Below are 25970 nucleotides of genomic sequence, written 5' to 3'. Positions count from 1 at the left end.
CACTCCCTGGCAGTGGGATAAAGTCTGGAAGGCCCTGAGCACAAGAGTTGGCCCTAAGGAAGCTGTCAGTAAGTGACAGCTGTGAGGTTAATCCTGGTCTCTGAAAGGAGAGAACCCAGAGGGGGCTCAGATGGCTGCCGGTGGGATCACTGCAGGGTCACTCAAGGGCCAAAAGCATAAGACAGGTGACTTAACGGACGTGGCAGCCAAAACGGGTAGAGGCTGGGGCAAGCTAGAGAGCAGGTATCCCTATCCAAAGGGAAAAACCACCACTGAGCTGCAGCCAACTGCTCTCCTGGAAGAACACTGGCCTAGCATTGATAAACCCTCTGGTTCTTCAAGAGAAGGTAGAAATATCTAATTCCAATTTCCAATATCCCATGAAGGCCAAACAAACTAGGCCTGTGGCCACATCTGGCCTGAAGGTGCCTTTTCTGTGGAGTTCCTGCATCTCTCTTGGGCAGGAAGGATGGAACCTTCCCCACACCCTATTCTGGCCTGGCCTTCAGGGGCTGGAGGAAAAAAGAAGTGAGAAAAGGGCCATTTTTCCTCTCTTTGACCCCAGCTGCCTGCATCTCCTCCCGGCAGATGCCCAAGGGAGTTGGCGTGATTACCAGAAGGAAGCAGAATGTGGCCAAAGGCCAAGGCAACTCTAGTGGCAGGAACCGAGTAGTAGGAACGAGCAATGAAGCAATGAGATGGGAAGACAGGCTTGGCACCGAGGGCCCCTTCCCCAGGGGTGCAGCCGCCCCATGCCAAGGTCCATTAGTCAGGAGAGACCACAGAAGAGAAAGGAGAGCCAAGCTCTTCCCACATGCTGTCTGACTCCTGCTGCTCATGCTGACATCCCCCCTCTCCCGGGAACCTCAGAACGGTTCTGAGTGAGGCCACCATAGGAGCCCAGGTGTCAGGAAAAGAAAATTCACTTCCCTGGGGAGATGCGGTGCTTGGGCACTTTAAACATCTGTCCCCGGGGGGATACTCATTCTTTCGCAGCCCCACCACTTGTGCAAGCCAAGCAGGGCCTCATGGCAGAGAAGAGGGAGGGAGAGGTAGGAATCAAAGCAGAGCAGGGAGGTCGGCAGCCTCGCAAAAATGCCAGTTCTCCAATAAAGCACCTTATGCAATTTCCCTAATGGCGGACAATCGCCAAATGCCAAGAGTTTGCTAGGCCAGCCAGTCCCCCACCGAGTGCCAAGGTGCCCAGGACACTAGCACAAAGGGTGACAAAGCCTGCCCCCAAAGTTGAGGGGGCGAGGGTTCATATCCATGACAGTCCCCCAGAGGGCATTTGACAGCTTAGCACTGTTTCCCCTGGGAGCGGGAGGCTGGCTCCTGGCCCTGTTCTGTTAGGTTGCACCAGTCCTCTACTTGGGGACAATGGGAGGGAATGACTATGTCCTTGGGGTCTAGGCCCTCACCAGCTGGGACTGGTCACCAGGGCTCCTAGCAGACATACTGGAGGCTCAGCCAGTCACCAGCTGGGGCCCGAGCCTCAGCTGCTGAGAAAGGAGATATGCTTTCCTGCCTGACTGGGACCCCCGTGGGCTGTGGCTCCCCAGGGCACCAGGGCAGAAGAAAGTGCCACCTTCCTGGCCAGACTGCCTGAGTGCTGAGGGGCAGAGCCCCAGCACCACAGAGTAGTTGGTGTCTGGGCATAGCTGCTGGACCCTCCCTCAGCCCACAGTGGCACCCCCAGCAGCAGCTCAGATGGGGAGGGCTCCACCACGGGGAGAGGGGTGGGGAATGAGAGGAAAGGCTTGCCCAAACCCTCTCTGGAGCTCCTACCAGGGACTGATGGGAGGCCTGGTCCACAGCAGCCACAGAGTCATCCGTGGGGGGCTCCAAGTCGTCAAACGCCAGCTCGATGTTCTCCTGGGAAAGAAGGCCGAGCGGTACTGAGCATGGGGGTCACATTGGGGGGAACAGCCTTGTGAGCAGGCTGGGAAGGGGCTCTGAGATCAGCAAGGCCAACCTCCTTCTGTGCCGTGCAGGAGCTCCCTCCATCATCCCAAATGAAACAGCTCCCAAGGAAACACACTGTATTTTTTGCACAGCTAAAATTCTCAGAACCTCTTTTTATCCGAAGCCAGAGTCACATTCTCATTACTCACATGAATTGATTAGGCAACACAGAACAAGCCCACTCTCAATTTCACACAATCATCCTTGAAACACTTGAAGACAACTGCCATTTTCCTTCTGAATCCTCTCTCGCCCCAAATAAATATCCTGACAATTCACTCAACTCACTTCCAGATGAGGCAGGATTTCCAGTTCTCGTCCCATCCGGGACACCCTTTTACAGAAGGCACTAAGTCATCACCTGGCACCCTCACAGATCAGGGAAGGGAGACGGGAAGGCCAGGCCCAGACACACTTGGAGCAGGAACCACACAGTGGCAATCACCAGGCCTGGGAGGTGCCTCAAAAGAGGCCAAGGGTAGCCTCCTGGGGGCCCTCAATGCACCTGTAGGCTTCCTGGAGAGTAAACTCTCCACCAAGTAAGAACGTAGCCAAAGCCAGAGGCCACGGACAAGGGCGCAAGGAACGACTCCTGCTCCAGAGAGCGCAGGAGGACAGAAATGGAGAGTAAGGTGATGCCTTCTGCATCCACAGATGCCCTCGCTGGGGGTGCCAAGGCCAGAATCTGAGGCTAGATGAGGCCCAGGCCCCAGAGCTACCTCCTTGTATCTTTCCAACTCCTGCACGAAGGTGCGCTCGTGGAAGAGCCTCTGCAGCCGGTCCTGGGTGTAGTTGTGGCACAGCTCCTCAAAGGAGGCTCCGCGGGCTGACCCACCCTGCTCAGGGTTCTGGAAGCCCGGGGTGTCGACAATCATCATGGAGCAGAGTGAGTGCTGGCTGGACTTGAGAGCCCTGGATAGGGACAGCCTGGGTCAGAGCCTCGCTGGTTGGCCCCTGGCACCAGGAAGCCCCACCCTGCCCAAGCCAGACCTCTATCCCTGCCCAGGACCCTGGTGGGGAGGGCGTGCTGGCCTTGCTCATAGCCCATGGGACAGGGAGCCCCTGCTGGAAGAGACCGGCTCTGCCTCGGCCAACAAGGCATGAAGGCATCTACTCCACCTCTGCCAAAGCAGGAAAAGCCCTGGGTCCTGCCTGGCACTCACCTATTCACCAGGGAGACGAGAAGGGTGAAGAGCTCGCTGTAGAGGCCGGCCGCCATGCCCTCAAGGCACTCCAGTGCACTCAGTTTCGGGCCTGTGGGGCAGGGGGAGCAGCGCTATCTCCTTCTCCCTAGGGCTCCCCACCTGGGTAAGCCCCTGACCTGCCCAGGGCCCAGTCAGCACGGGGCCTGGGGCGGGGCCTCTGCCACTGACAGAGCATCTGTTCACTCCAGCAGTCCCCTCCCGCCCCAGGGATGGCAGCAAGCCCCAGATGAGGCCTCACGCTCACAACTACCAGCCAAGGGACAAAGGGTACCTGTCCCATCTCCCAGGCCACTCTCCTCGGGGCCCTGGCGGAAGGAGGTGGAGCGCTGCAGGGTGCCACCCTTGTGCTGGTGCTTGAAGATGGCTGAGGACAGCTCCTCCAGGCTGCAGCCCAGTAGGTACGCAGCCTTCTGGGCCCACTCATGGCGGGCAAACTGCTTGCGCCCAGCTGTGGAGTGGAAAAAGGGATCTGGCATCCTGGGTCTTTTTCCTTAGGCCAGCTGATGACCTGATGACCAGCTGATGACTATGCGTCTTCTGGAGGCAAAAGCCAGCCCTGATGACACCTGATGGGCTTCAGGCAGAAGAGGGGCAGCCAGCAGTGGCCAGCATTTCCTGTGTCCCGTGGGGATGGAGAGAATGAGCAGGTCCTAAAGGAGGAGGTAACTCCACATGCTGCCACCGGAGGGCAACAAACCAGCTGCAAAAATCCCTTTTCAGATGGCTCAGCTCCGGGGGTGCCCAACTAGGGGAAGGGCGGAGTCAGAGGATGAACCAGCCCACCTGGGATGGGCACAAGAACCCCGTGTGCCTGTGGGGGACTTATCTTGAGAGATCGCTCATGCCTCCACATTCCCTGGGTGCATTAGAACCCTCCCTCTTGCCCCCTGGCATCTGCCAGTGGAGACCACAAACACCCACTGATGGCCCAACAGTGGGGAGGCAAAAAAGCCACAGGGGAAAGGGAACAGCCCGCACAGACATATGTGCCTCAGCCAACATGTGTCTAATCACGGCAATTAGGGAAAGCTAACAAGAAACAAGGTTTTACCTTCAGCAGCTTCTGTAAGGCAAAGGACCAGCATGCAGCATGCAAAGAAAAACAGTGTGTTAGCAAACAGTCATCAATAGAGCTCGGCACCTCGGAGGGACCGTGGGGCGGGGGTGTTGTGAGGATGAGCAGGCAAGAAAACACAACCACAGTCAGACTTGGGACAAACGCACACACACACACACACACACAGTCTCCAGGGAGTATGTTTGTGGGTGTAATCACACTGACACACACAGAAAGAGACCCGCAAAGACATTTGTGCACACGTGTGTGTGCACACACACACCCTCCCCCCCCCCCCCCCCCCCCGGAAAACACTGGAAGCTCTGAGGCGCTAACAGACATTGTTTGAGAAGATCCCTGTGCTGACACCCGGAGCTTTCCGCTTGCAGTTGGGGCTGGGTAGGTTAGAGGAAAGCTAGGCTTGTCACCGCCTCAGAGTGAAGTAACTTCCCTCAACACACAGCCACAAGCCTGCCCGCCTGTCTGTCCTCCACATTCTCGAGAAAACTTCTCTAACCTAGAGCCTGGCTCCTCCTGGGCAGGGATGCCACTTCTTGGGGTCGCTCGCACGGAGCCTCACGCCTGGGCACCCATTCCTCCATACACCCACCACCTGCCAGGACTTTCTCACTCCAGCTGAGCAGCCTGGGGCCCTTCACATCCCAGAAGGGGACAAAGCCAAAGCCCAAGGTGCTGTTCAGCGCCAGCATCCCCTTTCCCTAAACTGGAGAAAAAGGGGGTGAAGAGGTGCTCGAATCGCCACGCTCCAACGTAAGTCATCTTGAAGGATGGAGCAGAACTCCTCCAAGCCAGGCCAAGTCCCCGAGCGCAAGTGCCAAAGCTGCAGCCCATTCGTTACCACGGTGCCTGCTACCCCCTAGTGGCCGCCACCCTGACATGCAAGAGGAAGATACGGAGCTACCCAACCAGTGGAGAAGGGAAGAGGACTGGGGAAAACCGGTCTGGGGAGGCCCCAGGTAGCAAGCCCACCCTACCCCACCCCACAGTGGGCATCCTGAGAGGTTCCAGGATTCAGATCCAAAACTGGCAGGAGAAGCAGCTACTCCTGGGACTCTAGGACACCCCACAGCCTGCAGGCTCCACTTCCATTCTCAACCTCCAGGCTTCTCCCCAGACCAGTCCTCTCTGCAGCAACAGAACAAGCCCAGCCCCTAGAAAGTCCTGGGCAAGCACCAAGACAGGGCACGGCGGCCCCTATACCCAAGGGCGGGGCCAAGGTCAGTTACCCGCTTGCTCCTCGGGGGCCTCTGTCAGGAAGGGAACAAGAAGGAGAGTTATTCCAGCGGGGCTGCCCTGCCTTAGTGCCCTTCTCATCCCTCAGCCTCTGAACCCCCAGCCCTCCATGCTTCCTCATGGTGCCCCCCAGCACAGCCAGCTAAGTCCAGGCCTCGGGTCGTCACTGCCAAAGATGCTTCCCGGGCCTTCTGCTCTGAAGTGGGGGGCTGAGAAGAGGCACAAGCAAAAGAGGGTTGTCTCAGAACGGCTAAGTCTGTGCTGGGCAAGAATAAACTGGGAGTGGGCAGGGTCCCTGTGAGGTCACCCAGGGGACAGGCCAGCCTACTGGGACCCACTGCAGGTTACCTTTGGTGGCTCCCGCAGCCCCCAGGTGGTAGATGGCAGCCAGAATGAACCAGCAGGCCTTCTGTTCATCGGGGGAGATGCCCAGCACCTTCATGGCCGCCTGCAGCTTACTAAACTGCTGAGCTGCCTTCTGCTTTTCCTCAGGCTGTGGAGATAGATGACCTCAAAGGGCTGTCCCTCCCAGCACACCCCCATGAGGCTGGGCCCTCAGGGCAAGGCTTGGGTAGAGCCAGCAGCTGGAGCTGGGCTCCCACTATTCCCACAGGACCCATGGAGGCTTCTCCTACCCCCAAGGCCCAGGGCTGGCAACCCAGACCCCACAGACCCCTCACCTTAGCCAGTGGCACAATCCCAAACACATTGTTCTCTGCCAAGTGGTTGAGGTGGAGCTCTGTCCTAGGGGTACAAATGAGGCATCAGCACGGCACTTGGTCCCCATGCCAAGGCCATTTCCGCCCAGGGTGGAGACAGACAGACTCAGCTTCCAGACTCCAAGTTTTGTCTGCCCATCATCCCATCATCCCCAACTGGCGGGCCAGCTGTCACTGCTTTCCTAACTGGCCTGGATGCCTGGTTAGAGTACCATTCTCCTGAGGACAAGCCACCAGACATGCCCTGGTGAGAGGATGCAACCTGGCCCCCGGAAGGGAGCAGGGAACCTGCCCGAAGGGTGAGTCCAGCCAAGGCAGAGACGATGCCCTCAGTTACAAGAAGGGCTAAAGAGGACAATGGCCTGGGGCTGCTGGCTCAGCCTCATCATTTATCTCTTTTTAGTGAACACACGCGGCAAATCTGAATGTCTGAAGGGAAGAGCGTGGCAGAGGCAGCCAACGTGGGGCAGGAAGGGCTAGTCTGGAGGGCACTGGAAGAGGCATGGGCTTTTGGCCCCAGTGTGGATTCAAATACCAGTTCAGCCCCCTACCAGTCATGCGACAGTAGGCAAGTGCCCAACCACTGGTACCTCAGTGTGCTTTGCTTTCCTGAACTGGCTTCATGGGTAATGGAGATCCTAGCTAGGCCCTGGCAACACTGAAGGGCTGGCTGTTCCCCTCCCATATAGCCAGGCCCCAGTACCCAGGACCAGGGAGTTCTTGATAGGCGGGGACTATGTCTCATCCATCTCACTGTCCCTGGGGCCTAGCTCAGAGCCTAGCACATAGCAGACATGCACTGACCAAACAGTGCAGGATGCGATCAAGTGGCTTTAATTCTGGATGCAATCAAGGTCCAGGAGCCCAGTCAGTGGGCTGGAGTTCAGAGCACCCTTGTGTACCCTCTGACCCATCTCACCTGAGGGTGCCATCCCCACAGGCCAGCAGGTAGTAGAAGACGTTGAATGTGGCTTCACTGGCTGGGCGCCGAGCCACACGCAGCTTCTCCAGAAGCATTGTCTGTGACACAGCATGGACGTGTGGGTAAGGAGGGTAGTGCCAGATCAAGTTTCTCCCACCCCACATCAGAAGGAGTCAAATACATGGTCCTCTAGGCCCTGGGGAACAAGCAGCTGCATTTTTTTTTTTTTTTTTTTTTAAGATTTGAGATGGAGTCTCACTCTGTCACTCAGGCTGGAGTGCAGTGGAGCGATCTTGGCTCACTGCAACCTCTGCCTCCTGGGTTTAAGCAATTCTCCTGCCTTGGCCTCCTGAGTAGCTGGGATTACAGGCATGCACCACCGTACCTGGCTGATTTTTGTATTTTTAGTAGAGATGGGGTTTTGCCATGTTGGCCAGGCTGTTCTTGAGCTCCTGACCTCAGGTGATCCACCCACCTCAGCCTCCCGAAGTGCTGGGATTGCAGGCGTGAGCCACCGCACCCAACCTGCATCTTGTTTTTTAATTCTTTTTTTTTTTAAGATAGGGTCTCGCTCTGTTGCCCAAGCTGGAGTGCAGTGGCGCAATCACAGCTCGCTGCAGCCTTAACCTCCCAGGTTCAAGTGACCCTCCCATTTCAGCCTCCCAAGTAGCTGGGACCACAGGCGTGCACTACCACATCTGGCTCAATTAAGCAGGTGCATCTTATTCCCAAGGTGCTCAATCAGATACCAGATCCCTCTAGGATCAAATGGGGGACAGAAACCAGAATGAGGTGGAAGACGACAGGCCCAGCTCCCAAAGGGGCCCTGCTGCTCTGCCCAGCCCCCAGGTGCCTGCCTTCTGGAAATGGGAGCTTGTGGTGAGGTATTTAGCATGGGAGGGAATCAGCCTTGGCTGGGCCTTACTTTACTGACAAGCCAGTCCTCTGCTAGGTGAAATCGGCCCGAGAGAAGCCCCGAGCATGAATCTCAGAAAGTGGGAAGTAAGGCTGAGGCCCAGCAGTAGAGTGAGGACAACCCCAGGGTTGGGAGAATGAAGGGAACTGGGCAGAAAGCTGGACTGGGCCCCATCCAGGGCAGGAGGCCCTGAGGGCAGAATGGTGATGCCTCTGGATAGTGCAGGCCAACCCTGCCCATGCCTGGGTCAATTTTGTTAGGGTAGAATCCCAGGAAAATGAGGCATGGGAGAGAGCCTGATGTCTAGGTCATGAAATCATGTGGCCCGTGTCCTACTACCCCGAGTCCTGGGCAGCACTCTCACCTGAATGGAGGCTGAGGCCACCTGGCCAGCTTGGTCAAAGTCCAGGGAGAGGATCTGGGAGAAGCGGGTGGCATTGCCATTAATGATGGTGGGGCTGTTCCCAAAGGCTTCCAGGAGGGTGTACAGAGCCTGCCACTTCTCCACTGCAGAATACAGGCCCAAGGGGATATCAGGAAAGCCAGGGGCAGCTTATCCCCCAGCTAGGAGCTCCACCAGAGGTATGAAGGCTTGGGGCCATTCAGACCAGAACTGCCCATGGACAGAGGGGTTTCGGGGGGATGGAAAGGCCAGGGAGAAAAAGAGCTGGCACTTAAGAGGGTGCTCTCTCCTCACTCCCCTCCCCTCACCCCACTTTCAGTTTTCTCCCTTGTCCCTGCCTCACCAGAAAACACCTTGTTCCCGCTGATGCCCGCGATGGTGGCCAGGTACTGCACCAGATGCTGGCAGCTGGTGGTCTTGCCACTGCCACTACTGCCCAGGAGGATGATTGACTGGTCCTGACGGCTCATCAGCATCGCCCTGTATGCGGTCTGGGCCACTGCATAGATGTGGGGTGCCATGTCCTCCCGCCGACAACCCTTGAACATGTGCATCACCTTGGGCAGGAGAGCAAGGGAGAGAAGGGGTTGGCTCTTAGCTGATCCCATTAAGACACCCCTCACCCCCAAGGTCCACATCTTTCTGGATTTTCCCTCCTGTAGTGCCCAGGGATTCCAAGGCCAAGGCCATGCATGGAAATGAAGACACTAAGTCCTGGACTCCATCAAAGGTTGTGGGGAGGTCCTGTCCCCCATCTCTTGAAATGACTCCTCTTCCCAAGGTCAACTGTGAGAGTAGACAGGAGCCCAGTGGGGTGCCACAGGGGAAGGGCAGAGAGCCAGGGCAGGGGGTGGGACCAGGAGTCTGCAGGGTAGCCTTGAGGGTGCTGCACCTTCTCAGAGTACACAGCAGGGGCCCCACGGGGGCCAAGAACCAGCAGGCTGGGGCCAGCATACGTGTGCAGCAGGCTAGCGCCATAGCGCTGGCGCAAGGTGTGCAGGACGCTGGACTCATTGAGGTACACCAGTGAGGCCAGATCCTCCAGACGGTCGCAGGAGGGAGCATTAGCCTGTGTGGGAGGACAGGCGGGTGGGTATTGGAGCAGCAGAACCCATCTCCGCTGCCAGAGGATGGGCCTGCCCTGCCCAGTGCACTCCTGAGCCTCCTCCCCCACACCCAGCCCCCTGCCCACCTTCTCAACATCATCCTCATCCACATCCAGGATGGCCCCATCGTGGTCCAGCTTCACACGCACCTTCCCCTCAGGCAAGTTGAGCTCCTCAGATTTGAGTTGACTGGCTGCAGGGGAGGGACAGACAGCTGGGATGGGCCTGGGAAGCCTCTGCTACTGCACTTGGGAACTTCTCGGTCCTATCCTCCCCCTGACTGCATCACCAGCCTATCCTTGCTCACTGCTCAGCCCTCACCAGATGCAGAAGGCACATTCGCTGCCCAGCCCTGAGACCAGTGAGTCCTGACATGTGCCCCCAGACCCTCTGAGACTCACCCAGTGAGAAGCCATCCCTATGGACCAGCCACACCTTCTCCGTCTCATTCCAGGCCTCTTCTGCTGCAATCTGTTCTTCTGTTTTCGCCTGTCAGAGAGAGAGAAGAATAAACAGGCCCTGCTATGGAAGACAGGGACAAGGACAGCCATAGAGGGGAGACAAGTGAGGGCATGGGCTTTGAGACAAGCCACTGGGCAAGGAATGAGTTAGGTGACAGACACAGAACACAGGGACATCAGAGGTGTCCGGGAAAGAGGGTGGGGAAGCTAGGAGGCAAGGGTGGCTCTAAGGAGCCCTGAGGACAGGACACAAAGGCTAGAGACCGTACCATCAGTGAGGGTCTGGCAAGACAGGGACACAGGGATCTTGTGCCCAGGAAAGAGGAGACCCCAGGAAAGCAAATCACCAGGTTCTCCCTCAGCCACCCTCTGCCCCTCCACCCTGTCAAGCCCAGGAGATCAGTGTCCTGAGTCCAAGGCCCTAGCCCCTAGCCACAGCTACTAGGATCTTCCGTGCCCAGCTTCTCCCTTCATCCAAATGATAGGGCCTCCTTTGCCAAGCTGGGAGAGGGCATGTCCTCAGATCTCAGCGGGGAGTCACCTGGACTTCGCAGTACAGAATGATAGGTGGGCTCGGAGCCCTGGCCTCAGCCCTGGCCCTCCCCTCCAGAGGGTGCTCTACCCGGACCGGGGGACAGTGCCCAGGTGCACACATCAGCCTCCCTGCTCCTTCTCCATGCCACCATCAGCAAAGACCCCTGTCACACAGACCTAGTGGACACGCTAATGCCACACAAAGGCACGAGGCAGTGCGGCCAGAGATATGGGGGTAGGGGCAGCCCTGCCCTGTCAAACACAGGGAGAGGCTTACACCTTATACAGATGGGCACAGGAGTGGTGTAAAGGGGCTAGAAGCCCCCAGAGGCCTCAGAAGGTCACCAACTCAGACATAAGCATTCATAGGTACTGACAGGGTGTGGGGCTGTCAAACCTGGCACCCTCTAAGAAGGACACTTGAACTGGGAAGAAACGGTGTCTGGGGGAGCTGGGGAAACAGACGAGGGACCCAGGGCCCATCGGGCTCCTCTTGTTGTGTGTGGGCGAAATGGCAGCAAGGTCATCCCGTGCCCCGGGTGGGGGATGGGCACCCCAGTGGCATGGACCCATCCTCAGGTTAGCCCGAGCCCCTACACTCTCGGAGGGCCCCAGCTGTGAGGCACAGTCAGCCTGAAACCTGAGGCCCAGGCGTGGACACTGGCTGGATCCTGACCCCCTGGGTGAGAAATCAGGAAAAGATAAGAAAACATAAGAAGTATGTTCTTTGTCACATTTCTTGGAGTTGAAAGTAAAGGAGATGTGGGCTCTCCTCTCAGGTTGGCTTCTGGCTTTAGACAGATCCCTCCAGTGCTGGACGGCCCTTCCCCAGATTGGAGTAGGAGGGCTGGGCTGCACCAGTGGCTCCCACATCTCTGGGTTTCACGGACCCATGAAATAACTCTGAATAGGAGGATCACCACGTGGCTGGCCACATTTCGGTGTGTTAAGTGAGGACATTAAAAAGGCTAGTTCTTTATATTTGAAGAACTATAACTATAAAAATCATGGCCAGGCACAGTGGCTCACACCTGTAATCATAGCACTTTGGGAGGCTGAGGTGGGTGGATCACGGGGTCAGGAGATCGAGACCATCCTGGCTAACACAGTGAAACCCTGTCTCCACTAAAAATACAAAAAATTAGCTGGGCATGGTGGCGGGCACCTGTAGTCCCAGCTACTTGGGAGGCTGAGGCAGGAGAATGGCGTGAACCCAGGAGGTGGAGCTTGCAGTGAGCCGAGACTGCGCCACTGCAGTTCAGCCTGGGCGACAGAGCGAAGACTCCATCTCAAAAAAAAAAAAAAATCATTACAATGTTGTATATATATATTTTTTCTCAAATCACATAAGACAGGGGAGACCTTTATGTTGAATAGACACCTTCTATGGGCCAGGTATTTGGGGACTGATGAATAAGGTGACATCATAGCCTGTAACTAACTCCCTTAAAGCTCATCTGAAAATGGGTTTCTCACATTGGCCAGGAGGTGGAGACAGAGAATGTCTCACGTTCAGGCATGGGCTGGGAAGAGGGCAGAGATTCTGCCTTTTCAGCTTTCTCTCTCCAGAGTGAGCAGAGTTGAAACACCTAGAACTCAACCAGGCCCCCCTTGGGCTCCAGTGGCTGAGAACCACATGCCACATGGGCCCAACTTGAAGGGCGACACTCGGTCTAGATGCTCCCCAGGGGCCTGACACAGAGCTGCACCATCTCAAGCTCCCGGCACTACCTCCCGCTGGGGTCCTCCCAGACACAGGGTGGGAGCCTGGAGGGGAAAGAGGCCTTACACTCCAGCAGGAGGCCCGAGCACAGACGCCAGCCCAGGTGCAGGCCAGTGGCGCTAGGTGGTCACCGGAGGGAGCGGAGGGCTCCTGAGTAGGGGGAGAGCACCCTACCTGGCTGTGGGCATGAGAGGCGGCCTCAGAGTCCAGCTACCGACAGCAAGCAAAGGAGAGAGAGAGAAGAAGGGTGAAGATAAGCAGACAACTGGCACGCCCCCTTCAGCAAGTGCTCCTGAGTCAAGTGGGCCGGCACTCTCTAGTTGTCCAAGGCTCGGGGTGAAGGTGGGGGAGCTTGGTGCCAGGACCTGGGACCTGGCCTGAGCAGGTGAACTGCACCCAGTCAAGGAGAGACCAGGAAGGTGAAGAGACACTAGTGACCATCAGGCCTCTCAGAGGAGATGCTCCTGTAAGTCATTCCCGGTGGCCCGGGCAGGAGTCTGCCACTCTGCCTCTGGCCGCAGTCTCTCCTGGGCTGGCCATCCGGTCTATTCTGAATCAGGCTCCCTCTTCTGTGTGTCTACCAGGCCAGGCCACCTCACCACACCCAAGGCCTGGGCCCCCTGCCAGCCTCTTGCCTTATCTCCAGAGCATTTCTCAGCCTAGCTCCCCTGTGGCCACCAGCACAGAGCTGTTCCTTGCCTTCTAACACAGCCCAAGGGTGCCACTCCCTAGGCCAAGGGCTGTGTTCAGAGCTGTCGCCCTGCACCTCTCATAGAACACAGCTCCCAGCAGCTTGCAGTCTAGAATCTCTTCCTCAACCCCGACGTACCCTATAGCACTCCCACCTCTGCCAGCCAGGCACACCGACCCCATCTAGATCCAACCTGGGGACCACTTGACAGCTGCCCAGGAGCAAAGGCACTGTGGGCAAACCCTGTGGCCAGCCGTGACCTCTCTGGTTACTTAAAGCCCTGAAAAGCCTTTCTGGGGAGGAAGGTAAGTCAACCAGGACTTGGATGTTACCTGTTAGAAATGGGCAAGGAGTTATCAGGCCCCACCTGGGTCTAGAGAGCCAGGTCACCAAAAATAGCGACAGCAACCTTCCTTACCACCCGCCAGGCCCTGACACCAACACATGTCCTCGAGGCAGGACAATGTGGCCAGAGAAAGGGACTGGGCCCTGAGCGAGGAGGGGCGCCCTCCCACATGCACAGGACTTTGGGCTCTCTGGAGGAACCACTCTCCCCAGAGCACTTCTCTCATTTCTTTAAGAGAGAGCCCAACATGAGGGCCCACAGGCCGCCATGGAGCCATCTTCACGGTCAGCGCGCCTACAGACACACACAGGGTCCTGCCGCCAGCCTCAGGAAGAGGGCGGCCAGGGACTGGGACCCACACACAAGAGTGGCATTACAGAAGCTGTGAAGATCCTCTCCAGCCGCTGGTGGGCCTCTTCCACGGGGGTCAGCTGGACCTTGGCAGCTCCTGCCTAAAGGTTAAACCACTATTAGTCCCAGCCCAGAAATGGCGAGGCCACAGCATGCGGAGCTCCCAGCCCAGGAAGCCACTGGGACCCACTAGGGAAGGGGAGCAGCGCCAGGGAGCAAGCCGCGCGGCAATCTGAGTTTTTAAACCATCAGATTAGAAAAAAAAGAACAAGTGCCTGGGAGTTCTGGGGTTATTTCTTCCCACCTGCCTATCTTGAGCACCAAATGGCCCTATTATCCCACTTGCCCTCTGGACCCTTCCCCAGGCCCAGGTGACAGGTGGCTAAACTCCAGGTCAGGGCATGTCTCAGCTCCCAACTCCTCCCTTGTGAGAGGAGGAGGGACAGGGAGGAGGGAGGGGAGGGCAGCCGCCCGGGAACAGGACCACGACACTCCCCACCTGCTTATGGGTTCTCCAGAGTGACCAACAGTTCTGCCCATACCCAGCCCAAAATGCCCATGCCAGCTCCTCCCTGTGAGCAGGAACAGGCACTTCCCTGATTCACAGAGTGGGCCAGGTGGGTGGGGGAAGCGGCGGCTGGCTTTTCTCTAAGTGCTGCAATGCCCAGGAAGAATGGGGAGCAACAAGGCTCCCCAGGTCCCAGGAGGTAACAGTCAGGGAGGGCCTCAAGGCCTCTCAGGCTATTCCCCCATACCCTCCAGACCCCTCTCCTTCCAGCCAGAAGGAGCCTGCATGAGCACAGGGAAGTAGTGGCAAAACTTGATGCTCCTCTCCCACACCCTGGGAGGCCTCAGCAGGGTCCAAAAAAGGGAAGCTTGAAGAGAACTGTCCCCAACTCAGAGGCCAGCCAAGAAGGCAACACTTTCCAAGGGAAAGAGGCTGGACTGACCCTCCCTCCTGCTTCTCAGCCTCCTGCCCCACCCAGAGAACACTTTCTGGGAAGATAGGGTTGCCCCTATATCCCAAGGGGCCCACTGTACCCATCTGCCATCCAAGCACAGGGCTCCTCAAGAGTCCTGCTGCCAGAGGGTCACGCTGGCCAGGCCTAAAGAAGGCAGTGATGGCAGTGAGGGCATCAATAACAACTGTTATTAGCACCACTATCAACGCTACCATTTATGGAGCACCCACCATGCCAGGGACCGGCTTGGAGCATTATCTGTATCATTTCTAATCTTCTGGTTACTTAAAACCCTTATTAACCCTTATTTGCAATTCCAAAATCCCAAAAGCCCCCCCAAACAAAATATTTTTCTTAACTATTTTGGCGGCAAAACCTGGCAGTTTATCCTCTATGCCCCTGTAGTGTGAATATTCATAGATTTTGCTTTGGAAATATTAATGTTTGTTACACGTTGTTGCTCATTATGTATACTGTATGGCACTAAAATACAAAGATTACTAATTTCCAAAATACTGCCACACCCAGGGTATCAGAGAAGAAATTTTGGACCTGTATTATCCCCACTCAACAGAGGAAGTCTGAGATGGGACTTTGCTGAGGTCCCAGGGGATGAGTGGCTGGGAATGCAAGCCCAGATCCCTGACTTGAGAAAACAGTCTTTCCGCCCGGAACTGATCTGCTGAGACTCTGATCCTCAGGTTTGGGTCTCAGGCCTCAAGCTGGCGCCATGTAGCTGGGGACCAGGCCCTGACTCCCATGGCAAGGCCAGCATGCTGGTTAGCAGTTTCCATCCCAGCCGCCAGGCCAGAGCCCAGGCAACTGCAGGGTCCACATTGGGTTAGGGAAAGCCATGCAGCCCCTGCCGGCCATCAGCACACGACCCTGGGCCCAGCCTCTCGGTTATGCGGGGTTCGCTGAGGTCGCTTGGGGAAGCCGGCTGTGAGGGTGCCTGGCCCTTGAGCTAGGGTGGTGAGGGGCAGAAGCGGTTAGTGACACACTCTTGTACCTCCTGCTTCACACCAGGGACTGGTGACTTGGACTGCTGCTCTCCAGTGAGGTCTGACTTCGGGCCGGTGGAGCCTGGGGTCACCAGCTCTTCCGGTGGGGCTGGGGAGCGCTGCTTCTTTGGGGCTTCAGGCTTGGCTGGGGATCCTGCTTTCTCAGGGGAGTCCGCCCAGTCTGGGGAGCCTGGCTCCTGGCTGGAGGGCTTCTCCCCCTTCCCAGGAGACTGCTTGCCGCGGGCCTTGTGCTCCTTGCCCCTGCCCCGAGACATCAGGCTCCGCAGGCCCAGGGAGAGCTCATCCTTGGCTGCCTCCTTCTTCACTTCAGGCTTAGGCGGAGCAGGGGGAGGTGGGGGAGGGGGTGGCGGCTTGGGACTAGAAGCTGCCTTTTCTCCCCTCTTGCTTCGAGTCGGGTGCTCGGGGGACTTGACTCCTCTGCCTGGGGTCTCCTTGGCATTCCCAAGCTCCTCGCTGGGCAGCACCTTACTCACCACCTTCCTCACTGCATTTGCCACCCGCTTCCGGGACAGGCCCTGGGCCTCTTCGCTTAGGCCTTCTGCTGTGGCAGCTCCCGGGCCGTTCATGGCGAGTGTGGGTGCAGGGCTCCTGGCTCTCTGGGAAGTCTCTGGGGGTATCGGGCTGGTGGGAGGCTGAGGACTCCTAGATGGGCCACTGCCTTCCTTTGAGCTGCCCTCTAGCTACAGTCATACAAATACAGGTAGACATTAGCATCACCCCTGCAGCCCTGCCCATCCCATGCAGAAGGAATAAGAAGGTGTGACCTCACGCCCTGGAACAGATCTCCCATTCATCTACCAAGCAACACATGGCTCCACGAGGCTACCCCAGGAAGCCCACTTTCCATCTTACAGATAGGACAATTGCAGCTAAGAGTTTGGCTTCTTTCCCACAAAGCACAATCAGCACAATCAGGTACTACTGTCACCTGCTGTCTATCCCCAGACTTAGCATGGACCTGTGAGATGCCGGCACAGAGCGCCGAGAGGCCTATGAGGTGCTCTGGGGTTACTGGCTTTGTGTTAGGGCAGCAACCAAGTCCCATTCTAGGTGAGCCCACTGCCTCGCAGCCCAGACACAGCAGAGATGGAGCATGGAGAGGTCAAACAGCCGAGTCCCACCTCCATTCCTACCACCAATCCCAGGCCTAACTCCAGGGCTTCCTGACCTTTGTAGTCCTTGGTCCTTCCATCACCTGTTTTCCGGGCAGTCAGACCAAGAGCCTACCCATCCTGAAGGAAAAAATGATCAGGGAGCTCTTCCTGGCCCCAAGACATGCCAGGCCTCCTCCTCACAGCGTCCCTCGTCTGCGGCCACTGTCTGCCCTTCATCTATGTTCTCAAGCACTGAGGAGCCCAGCACGGGCCCAGGAAGCTTCCACTTCAGCTTGCTTTCTGCCAGTCTCTTTGCAGTTTTCCTCCTGCAAACCTCTCAAGGGTTTGGAGACCCCCTAGTTCCCAGAGTGTGTATAGCCCTCAAGCAGCCTCAGCTCCAATCTTCCCTGGAGTGGACTGGTATACTCTAGCTGGTGTGCCTACCCTTCCCCCACACACTGGTGCTAACTGTCTGGGTCCCAAGGGACTGCCACTGGAAGGCCAGGCTGGCTAACGGCAGGATAGAGTTTCCCATAAAGCCAGCTCCATTGCCTGGGGGGCGTAAGGGCAACCTGGGTTCTCCTTGTTGGCCAGGCAGAGCTCTGTCACCAGCTGAGCTGTGCTTGAGTCCTCGTTACCCAAAACAATGATCTTGGTTCTAGAACACATATGGGCACTGGGCTCCGTGAAGGCCCACCTGCCCATGCTTGCTTGGATGCAGGAAGACGCTCACAGTAGGCGCACCTGGGAGCTGCTGCCTCTGGATGCCACAAGGAGAAGTTGCTCCACCTTTTGAGCAGAGCTGAGCCAAGGGCCTTAATCTAGGCCCTGGTTACAGGTTGGCTCCGCTGAAGGGATAGAGAGAGTAAGGGCTTGAAGGTGCCTCTTCCTCAACCTCTTAGGCCAAGAGTGCTCAATGGCATGCCAGGGCACTGCAGAGTTGGCCAGTGGCCCTAGCCACTGGATCCTACACTCCTCCCCTCCCTCTTCTGGCTTTCCTCCCATCCCCCTTCCATCATTAAGATGATGACGATGGGCCAGGTGTGGTGGCTCACGCCTGTAATCCTAGCACTTTGCGAGGCCAAGGCAGGGAGACTGCTTGAACTCAGGAGTTCAACACCAGCCTGGGCAACATGGTGAAACTGTTTCTACAAAAAATACAAAAAGTAGCCAGGCTTGATGGTGTGTGCCTATAGTCCCAGCTACGCTACTCAGGAGGCTGAGGTGGGAGGATGGCTTGAGCCTGGGAGGCAGAGGTTGCAATGAGCTGAGATGGCACCACTGCATTCCAGCCTGGGTAACAGAGTAAAACCCTGTCTCAAAAAAAAAAAAAAAAAAAAAAAAAAGAAAATGATGACAATGATGATGATAGTAATTGGTAAGACTTACACAGTACTCACTATGGGCCATGGCACTCTTCCAAGCACTTTACATGTAGTTTTTGCAAAATAAAATAAAATAAAATAAATTCTGGGCAACTCTGAGGCCTCTCCCTCACACTCACACACACACACACACACACACACACACACACACACACAACCCTTTCAAATCACAGGCTGGCTTTCCAGGATTGTTTGCAGATCAGGTGGAAGCCACAGTGCCTGGCTAATCAAACTAACCAAGGAAGTGTGGGGAGCCAGGACAGCCACCATCTGGGGTAATGAAGTAAGAATATGTGTTGTGATCCAGCTCTGGCCCAGAGCCCTGGGCACTCCTGCCCCCTGTGCTACCAGCTGCCCTCTCCTAACTACACATCTTTGGACTTGGCTATTCAGAAACCTAAGGCTATTCTTGCCTTAGGAGAGTCCAGGTTTATTCAGGGTCTCTATCCCAATGCGCTGGGGCTGGAGGCAGTGAGTAGCTGGAGCCTGCCTCCAGGTCACCTGCACCAAGCAGCTGACAGGGTCTTGGAAGAGACAGCAGCGACTACAGCGAAGTCCCTCCATGCCTTTGCCTTGTGCCACCCAGAGCAGGCTGAAGAATCCCAACAGCTGAGCTCTCATTCGACGCTCCCTGACCTAAGAGTTTGCCCACCCAAGCCTCTCCAGGCCCAAAGGGTTCAGGAAACCAGAACCAAAGGGAGACAACTTAAGGGGATTGGGGAGGAGGTTAGGGGAGGTCCCCAAAGCACCTTGGCCATCTCCTTCACACACCTGAAGCTGGCATCACATACACCATACTTTCTTCCCCTTTACTAGAATTCTCTTCAGCTGAGCCACACAGGAAGGGGCCCCCTGCAATCCCCACCTACTCCATGGAGCTGTCTCACAGGCTAGTCCAGGGCTAGTGGGTGCAGGGGCAAACACACACACGCACACACACATGCACGCATGCACACACACATGCCCGCACACACACACGCATGCCTCGGAGAACTCAAGGATGCACTTACAGCCCCTTCCTCCTTGCCAGGAGAGCCAGGCTTTGGCAGAGTTTTGTCCTCCTCTTTAACCTGAGGGAGCAGATGAAGAAGTCACTGGCAGGTCAAGGCTGGGAGACCCAGCACTAAAAGCACAGGGAGAGAACATTCAAGGGGCCTCCCTCACCCTGAGGTGGAGCTCCTGAGTCTTTAGGAATACGGGGGCTAGGGGACCTGGGCAAGAGCTATCCTATCCTAGAATCAGAACTGTTCAGTGATGACTTCAAGAATGAAGAGTCTGTGGGGGGAAAAGCCAAGTACCCTTGCCCTCAGCAACCAGCCACTTTGCCCACTTTGGGGGCTGTCTAAAGAGGTCCACCCACAGTGCCATCGTGGCTTTGGTTACGTGGCAGATGGGAAGATCCAGCTAATTTAAGTCATCCAAACTACAAGAGTCATCCCTAGCTCAGGCAAGAAGTGGTTTGAACAAAAAGCCCCAGATCTAGTGACTGAGGAGGTAAAAGTAACCCAGTGTGGGTACCTGTGGGCCAGCAGCTTTTAGAGTAGAGTGAAGGTTGGCCCCTATTGGGCTGGCTCTGGCTTACTTCTTGATCCTGCACAACTCCCCCAGCTCAGCTGAGATCTTGCTGGAGGCAGGGAGTGGGGCAGAGGCGGAGATTCAGGAGGCCAGATATTTTCTCAACCTCAGACCCACAAAACTGCCAACCACGCAGCCGAGGGAGGGAACCCTGAAGTTAGGGGCGGGGTATGGAGGAAGGAAAGATGCCTAAGCTCTGGACACTGGGGCCAGGGGTTTGTGCTGGAGCCCAGGAGCTGGCTGGCCTGAGTCAGAGGGGAGGAGTGGAGTCGTGGAAACAGCAGATACCATCACACATCTGGAAAAAGGGCAGATGATGTGGAAGCTCTGAAGGTTCTTTCAGTTCAGAAACTGGCTCACAACAGATTCAGAGAGGCCAGGCCTCAAGTTTAAAAAAGTCTTCTCCTTTCCCCTCACCAGTATCTCTCCCTCCAAAAGCTCAGGCAGTCCTATGGATATAATTTCTCCTCTTTCCCGCGTCACCTAGGACTACAGGAAAAAGACAGCCCTGTTACCAACCCTACCTCCTCCTCAGCGTGCCTCTCCTTCCCAGCACAATGTGGGTAGGAGCATGGCAAGAAGTCCTTGATTCCTAAGGGAAAAAATCCTTAGAAACATCCAGAATCATTTACATGATCCACTTGGGGGGACTCTCCAATTTTAACCAGAGTCTATGGCTAATTTTGAGCTCAAATTAGCAGTGCCAGGGGCACTGGCTGGCGTGATGGCTGCTGCAGTTTTAAAGCTGCATCTTGTCCACAGAGCTATCTGCAACGGGCTCAATCTTCATAGTTAGCTCACAATGCCAAGGACGAGGGGAAATGGCAAATATTCACCAGAGTGGAGCCTACTTCTTTAAGAATTGGAATCGGAGCAGAGAAAGGGAAGGGAGGGACTGGTGGACAGAGGGAGGAAGAGTGGCAGGGTCTAGGTCTGTGCCTGCTGCCCCCCACCAAGCCATCACTCTCCCCCTTGCTGCCCCAGGGATCACACCATGCAGTAGTTCTGGGGCACACAGGTTAGTGGGAGGACAAGTGTTCGCAAACCACACAGACACACTCATTACTGCACGCAGTGCTGTTAACTTGGGTGCCGGGGTGGCCCAGATTCCAAGTCCACTCTGTGTTCTTCACCAGCTCCAAATCTGTCCTCCCTCCAGTGGCTCAAGTTTGGGACCCCAAATGTCTGGCCCAAGGTGTGGCATTGGGGAAAACACTGGGTGCCCCCCAAGTGTCTGAAACACTGGGCCCAGCTCTGAGCTCAGCTCTGGATTTAGCATCAGGCTGACTCACTGCTCCCTCCCCCATCAGAAGGGCTCTGGCTGTTGTAGGTCACTGCCCAGCTGGGGACTATGCACACGCATAAAGGCACACACACAGGCAGTCCCAAGTCTGTGGCCTGAATCACCCTCTGGACCCAGGTGGCCAACTGGCCTGACTCCCCACCCTTGGCCCCTTGTCCTCCTACCCACTGCAGCCCCCAGGATCAGGGAGACCCAGTTCCAGCGGTCCCTCCACAGCAGCCCACGTTCCAGGGGTGAGTCAAGGCAGCAGGGTGGTGGGAAGGGTGTGGAGGGGTTAACCCAGAGGGACACCAGCAGGACAAAAGGCAGCTCACCTTACCAGAGGTGGGGCTTAGGGGAGGAGCATGACTCAGTGCAGGAGCCCATCCAGCCAGAATAGGGAGTTCACCAGCCCCCGTCATTCTCCCTGCCACCCCCAATTATACACACATGCCCCAATCCATCTCTAGCTTCCAAAGCTCCCTCTCCCACAAGCCAGTCTCCTGCCTGCAGATACAACATGCCAAGCACACAGGAAAAACATAAAGATTTTAAAATCCAACTTTCCTTTTGCTCCCAGAAGGCGAACCTTGATGAAAAGGCCATGGCGCTGAAGGTAACCTGTACCCTGGGTCAGAGAAGAAATGGGGGGCAGGGTCTCTCAGTGTCTCAGAGTCTTCCCAAAGGCCAGAACCTGCCAGGATAAACACTGTGGGCAACAAGGGGAAAGGAGGGATGGAGTGGAGGAGGAAGGATTACAAAACTCAAAAGGGCATTGGAGTAAGGAATAAAATATTAAAGGAAAATGAAGGAAAGTAGGCACAGAACATAGCACTCCCTACCCTTGGAAGCTGTGTGCTTTGTTTTTATTTTTTTATTTTTATTTTTTGAGATGCAGTCTCACTCTGTAGGCCAGGCTGAAGTGCAATGGTGCCATCTCGGCTCACTGCAGCCTCTGCCTCCCGGGTTCAAGTGATTCTCCTGCCTCAGCCTCCCCGGCACCACCACGCCCAGCTAATTTTTGTACTTTTTAGTAGAGATGGGGGTTCACCATGTTGGCCAGACTAGTCTCGAACTCTTGACCTCAGGTGATCCACCCGCCTTGGCGTCCTAAAGTGCTGGGATTACAGGTGTGAGCTGACGTGCCCAGCCAGAAGCTGTGTGCTTTGAATAAGCCACTTCGCCTCTTTGGGCCTCTCTGTAGAATTAGGGGCTAGTCTAGATAATGGCTCAAGGCCTCTCCATGTCTGGCACCTTAGGAGTCTACGTGGGGAGAGGCACTCAAACTCTATTTATTTATTTATTTATTTATTTATTTATTTATTTATTGAGACGGAGTTTCGCTCTTGTTGCCCAGGCTGGAGTACAATGGTGTGATCTCGGCTCACTGCAACCTCCACCTCCCGGACTCAAGCGATTCTCCTGCCTCAGCCTCCCAGGTAGCTGGGATTACAGGCGCCCGCTACCACGCCCGGCTAATTTCTGTATTTTTAGTAGAGACGGGGTTTCTCCATGTTAGTCAGGCTGGTCTCGAACTCCTGACCTCAGGTGACCCACCTGCCTCAGCTTCCCAAAGTGCTGGGATTACAGGTGTGAGCCACCACGCCCAGCCAACACTCAAACCCTTAATACAGTAAACCAAAGTTGCGGGCCTGTTACCTAGGAGAGGAATTGAGGAATCTGCCTCAGAACCCCAGCGACTTTGCCTTCCAGCTGTAACACACAATTACGTGGGGCAAGAGGCCTGGAGAACTGCAAAATTGTCCATCTATGGATTAGAAACCAGAGCTGGGCCGCTTGAAAAATCAAGTCAGAATCTGCCTCAGTCCAGGGAGAGGCTGCATCCAAAGAATCAGGGCACTTCAGTGGAGTTTAATAACTGGTTCTTTTTTTTTTTTTTTAATTGAGACAGAGTCTCATCTCACTCTATCACCCAGGCTGGAGTACAGTGGTGCAATCTTGCCTCACTGCAACCTCCGCCTCCCGGGTTCACGCCATTCTCCTGCCTCAGCCTCCCGAGTAGCTGGGACTACAGGTGTCCACCACCATGCCCAGCTAATTTTTTGTATTTTTTTAGTAGAGACGGGGTTTCACCGTGTGAGCCAGGATGGTCTTCATCTCCTGACCTCGTGATCCACCCGCCTTGGCCTCCCAAAGTGCTGGGATTACAGAGGTGAGCCACCGCGCCCGGCCAAGAACTGGTTCATTCTTAAAACTGCTTATCATGAATGAATAGTTAAAAATTAGGAAATGTTTTGTTTTCAATTAATTATTTCTATTTTGCTTTGTTGACTTCTGTTTTATTATTCAGTTAATGTGCTAGAGACTTTAAGTTTGTCTGTTGGTGTAATTTTAACTCATTTGATCTTTGATCTCTTGTTCAAGTTTTCCTACTTGTCCATAGAGGTCCCATCTGGCCCAGGCTGTGAGGACACCGGGCCATTTCCACCCAGGCCTGTTCCTCTGCATCAGCTGTTCCTATGAGCTTCACTCTGAACACAGATGTGGGGCTCTCCCCAGAGGAAATTCTCTCTGTGGCTTTTATGCAGAATTGCCTAGACAGTTTTCCTCTCTCCCTTATCACTGAATTTGTTTAGGATCAAGAGCAAGTTATCCTGGAACTGGATTGTTTATAACCCAAAGGATAAATGCTTGAGGGGGTAGAGACCCCATTGTCCATTGCCCAAGCACATGCTTGTTTCTCAATGCATGCCCATATCAAAACAAAACATCTCATGGACCGGGCGTGGTGGCTCACGCCTGTAATCCCAGAACTTTGGGAGGCTGAGGTGGGTGGATTACTTGAGCTCAGGAGTTTGAGACCAGCCTGGGCAACACGATGAATCCTTGTCTCTACCAAAAACACAAAAAATTAACTGGGAACGATGGTGCATGCCTGTGGTCCCAGGTACTGGGGAGGCTGAGGTGGGAGGATCGCTTGAGCCTGGGAGGCAGAGGTTGTAGTGAGCAGAGATCGCAATACTGCATGCTCCAGCCTGGGTGACCGAGTGAGACCCCATCTCAAAAGAAAAAAAAAAAAAAATATATATATATATATATATATGTAATGTATCCCATAAGTATATAAACCTACCATGTACCCACAAAAATTAAAAAAAAAAAAAAAGATCAAGTTACTGTTATCCAAGACAGAATGGGTAAGGAACTCAGGCCCCAAAGATGGTGGCAGCATCTGTGTTGGGAACATATGGCTCTCTGGAGCAAGGGTGTTTAGATCTAAGGCCTCTCTTCCTTGACTTGTTCTCTCTCTAGAGATTTCAGCCATTTCCAGCAACATTACTGAATATGGAGCACCTACAATGAGATGGGCCCTATACAAGGTATTGAACATTTATTTTCTAATGTAAATCTTACAACAATCTGAGGATTGGTGATATGGGAATTATTATTATTCCCATTTTATCGATGAGGGAAAAGATTCAGAAAGAGATTAAGTCACAAAGTTAGTTAAGTGGGGGAACCCAGACTTGAACCCACACTGGTCTGCCTCCAAAGCCTGTGCTGCTTCCTCAGTGCCCACCTTTTCTGGTATGTTAGGCAGGCATCAGCTTTGGTAGCCAAATCTGGTTGATAAACTTCATCAGCGTGAAGGTTCAGAAGATCTGGTCAAGCCAAAGCATGGATTGATAGTGTGTTTTACTACTGTGCAACTCTCCAAATCGAGTTTTTGGATATGCAAAAAGGGAGACCCCACCATGATTCTGCCACTCTGCAGGTCTACCCACCTCCTCCCTCTGTGGCACTTCTGAGGGACAGCAAGAGAGACCAACACTCACTGAACACTTACTATGAGCCAGGCACAGGGGAAGGCACTTCATACAGGTCTCCTCATTGAATCCTCATAACAACCCACTTTCTAGATAAGGAAATAAAGAAGGTGAGTTGCCGAGAGCGCTGCAACTATTAAGTGGCAGAGCTGGGAGCCACAACCAGAATGTATCTTGGGGAGCTGTTTGTGCGTCTTTGTCATCCCTGGACTGTGATTCACCTCTGAGCAGAACTTACCCATCTTACTCATCATACTGTAGGCGCTTAATAAATGTTAGCTGCACGAGAGTGCTGGGACAGGGGTTCTTTGCACAAACCTCTTATTCCCATCTAATCTCTTCCCCAAATATAAACTACAGAGAACAACACTTGCCCATTCTGATTCCCAGGGACATGGTACAAACAAGGGAGGTATAATCTCTAAACCTGCTCACAATAAATACATAGTGAACTCAATGCCTGGGTTTGCAGGGAGGGCAAGGACACTGAAATTGCTTAGTAGCTCTTCGTGAACAATAGCCACAAAATGCATCATCCTCTGGCCTAGCCATTCCATCTTCAGGAATGTATGTCCAGTGAGCTGACTTAAAGAAAGAAAAAGAAAAAAAACACAAAGATTTTTATAGATGCACTCTATATAACAGCTCCAAATTGGAAAGAGCCCAAATGCCTAGAATTAAGAAATGGTTAGGTACAACCCGTTGTTGTATTGCCATTTAAACTGACAAATGTGTGGACAATGTAACCATATGGAAAGCTCCATATAAAATGACATCAATCAAAAAAACTGGAACCCAAATAGGATACAAAGAGTGATCATAATAATCTTGTAAACTGTGTGAATTAGACACAACAGGAACACCTGGTATTTATTTTGGTATGTATTTGTTACTTACTGCTTATTTTTATTGTGAAGATGGCTAAATAGTCAACAAAAAAAAAAAAAAAGCAAAGGAGATAATAGCTAGAAGCATTTGTTCTCAAAGAGGAGAAATCCAAGAAATGTACTGAGGGACTGTCAAGCCTCAGCCCCAGGAGGCTTCTGACACTCTGGGAGCAGCTGGGGTTTACCCTCCACCATGCCAGCAGAGCCTACCCGCCCTTAACCTGCACTCTCTGGGCCCCTCACAGGAGGGAATGGGGGCACAAATGCTCCTGGGAGAATAATGCCACGCCTCAGGCAGCCCCTCAGGCCTGGAATGCCTGGC

General features: G+C 54.7%; 1 protein-coding gene across 20 annotated transcripts in view; it reads right to left on the bottom strand.

Moving 5' to 3' along the window:
* Nucleotides 1–25970, bottom strand: part of MYO18A (myosin XVIIIA) — a 136490-nt gene that overhangs the window by 38708 nt on the left and 71812 nt on the right. For 7 of the 20 annotated variants that reach the window (XM_063598688.1, XM_063598697.1, XM_063598690.1 and 4 more), the window contains 12 exons: nt 9949–10036; nt 9634–9740; nt 9334–9510; nt 8785–8998; nt 8403–8545; nt 7120–7220; nt 6162–6225; nt 5830–5974; nt 3442–3618; nt 3129–3219; nt 2685–2877; nt 1789–1875 (listed from right to left, as the gene is read on the bottom strand). In XM_063598688.1, coding sequence (XP_063454758.1) covers nt 1789–1875; nt 2685–2877; nt 3129–3219; nt 3442–3618; nt 5830–5974; nt 6162–6225; nt 7120–7220; nt 8403–8545; nt 8785–8998; nt 9334–9510; nt 9634–9740; nt 9949–10036 — 1587 coding nt within the window. Of the gene's footprint in view, nt 1–1788; nt 1876–2684; nt 2878–3128; nt 3220–3441; nt 3619–4221; nt 4234–5474; nt 5496–5829; nt 5975–6161; nt 6226–7119; nt 7221–8402; nt 8546–8784; nt 8999–9333; nt 9511–9633; nt 9741–9948; nt 10037–12331; nt 12476–13679; nt 13755–15624; nt 18470–25970 lie in introns of those variants that run through there. The other 13 variants (XM_055102071.2, XM_014342108.4, XM_014342110.4 and 10 more) reach the window with 8 other exon arrangements.

Source organism: Pan paniscus, chromosome 19 (genome assembly GCF_029289425.2).
Source record: "Pan paniscus chromosome 19, NHGRI_mPanPan1-v2.0_pri, whole genome shotgun sequence".
NCBI lineage: Eukaryota > Metazoa > Chordata > Mammalia > Primates > Hominidae > Pan > Pan paniscus.
Note: the sequence above shows the minus strand (reverse complement) of the source record. Positions and strands in the feature narration are given on the sequence as shown.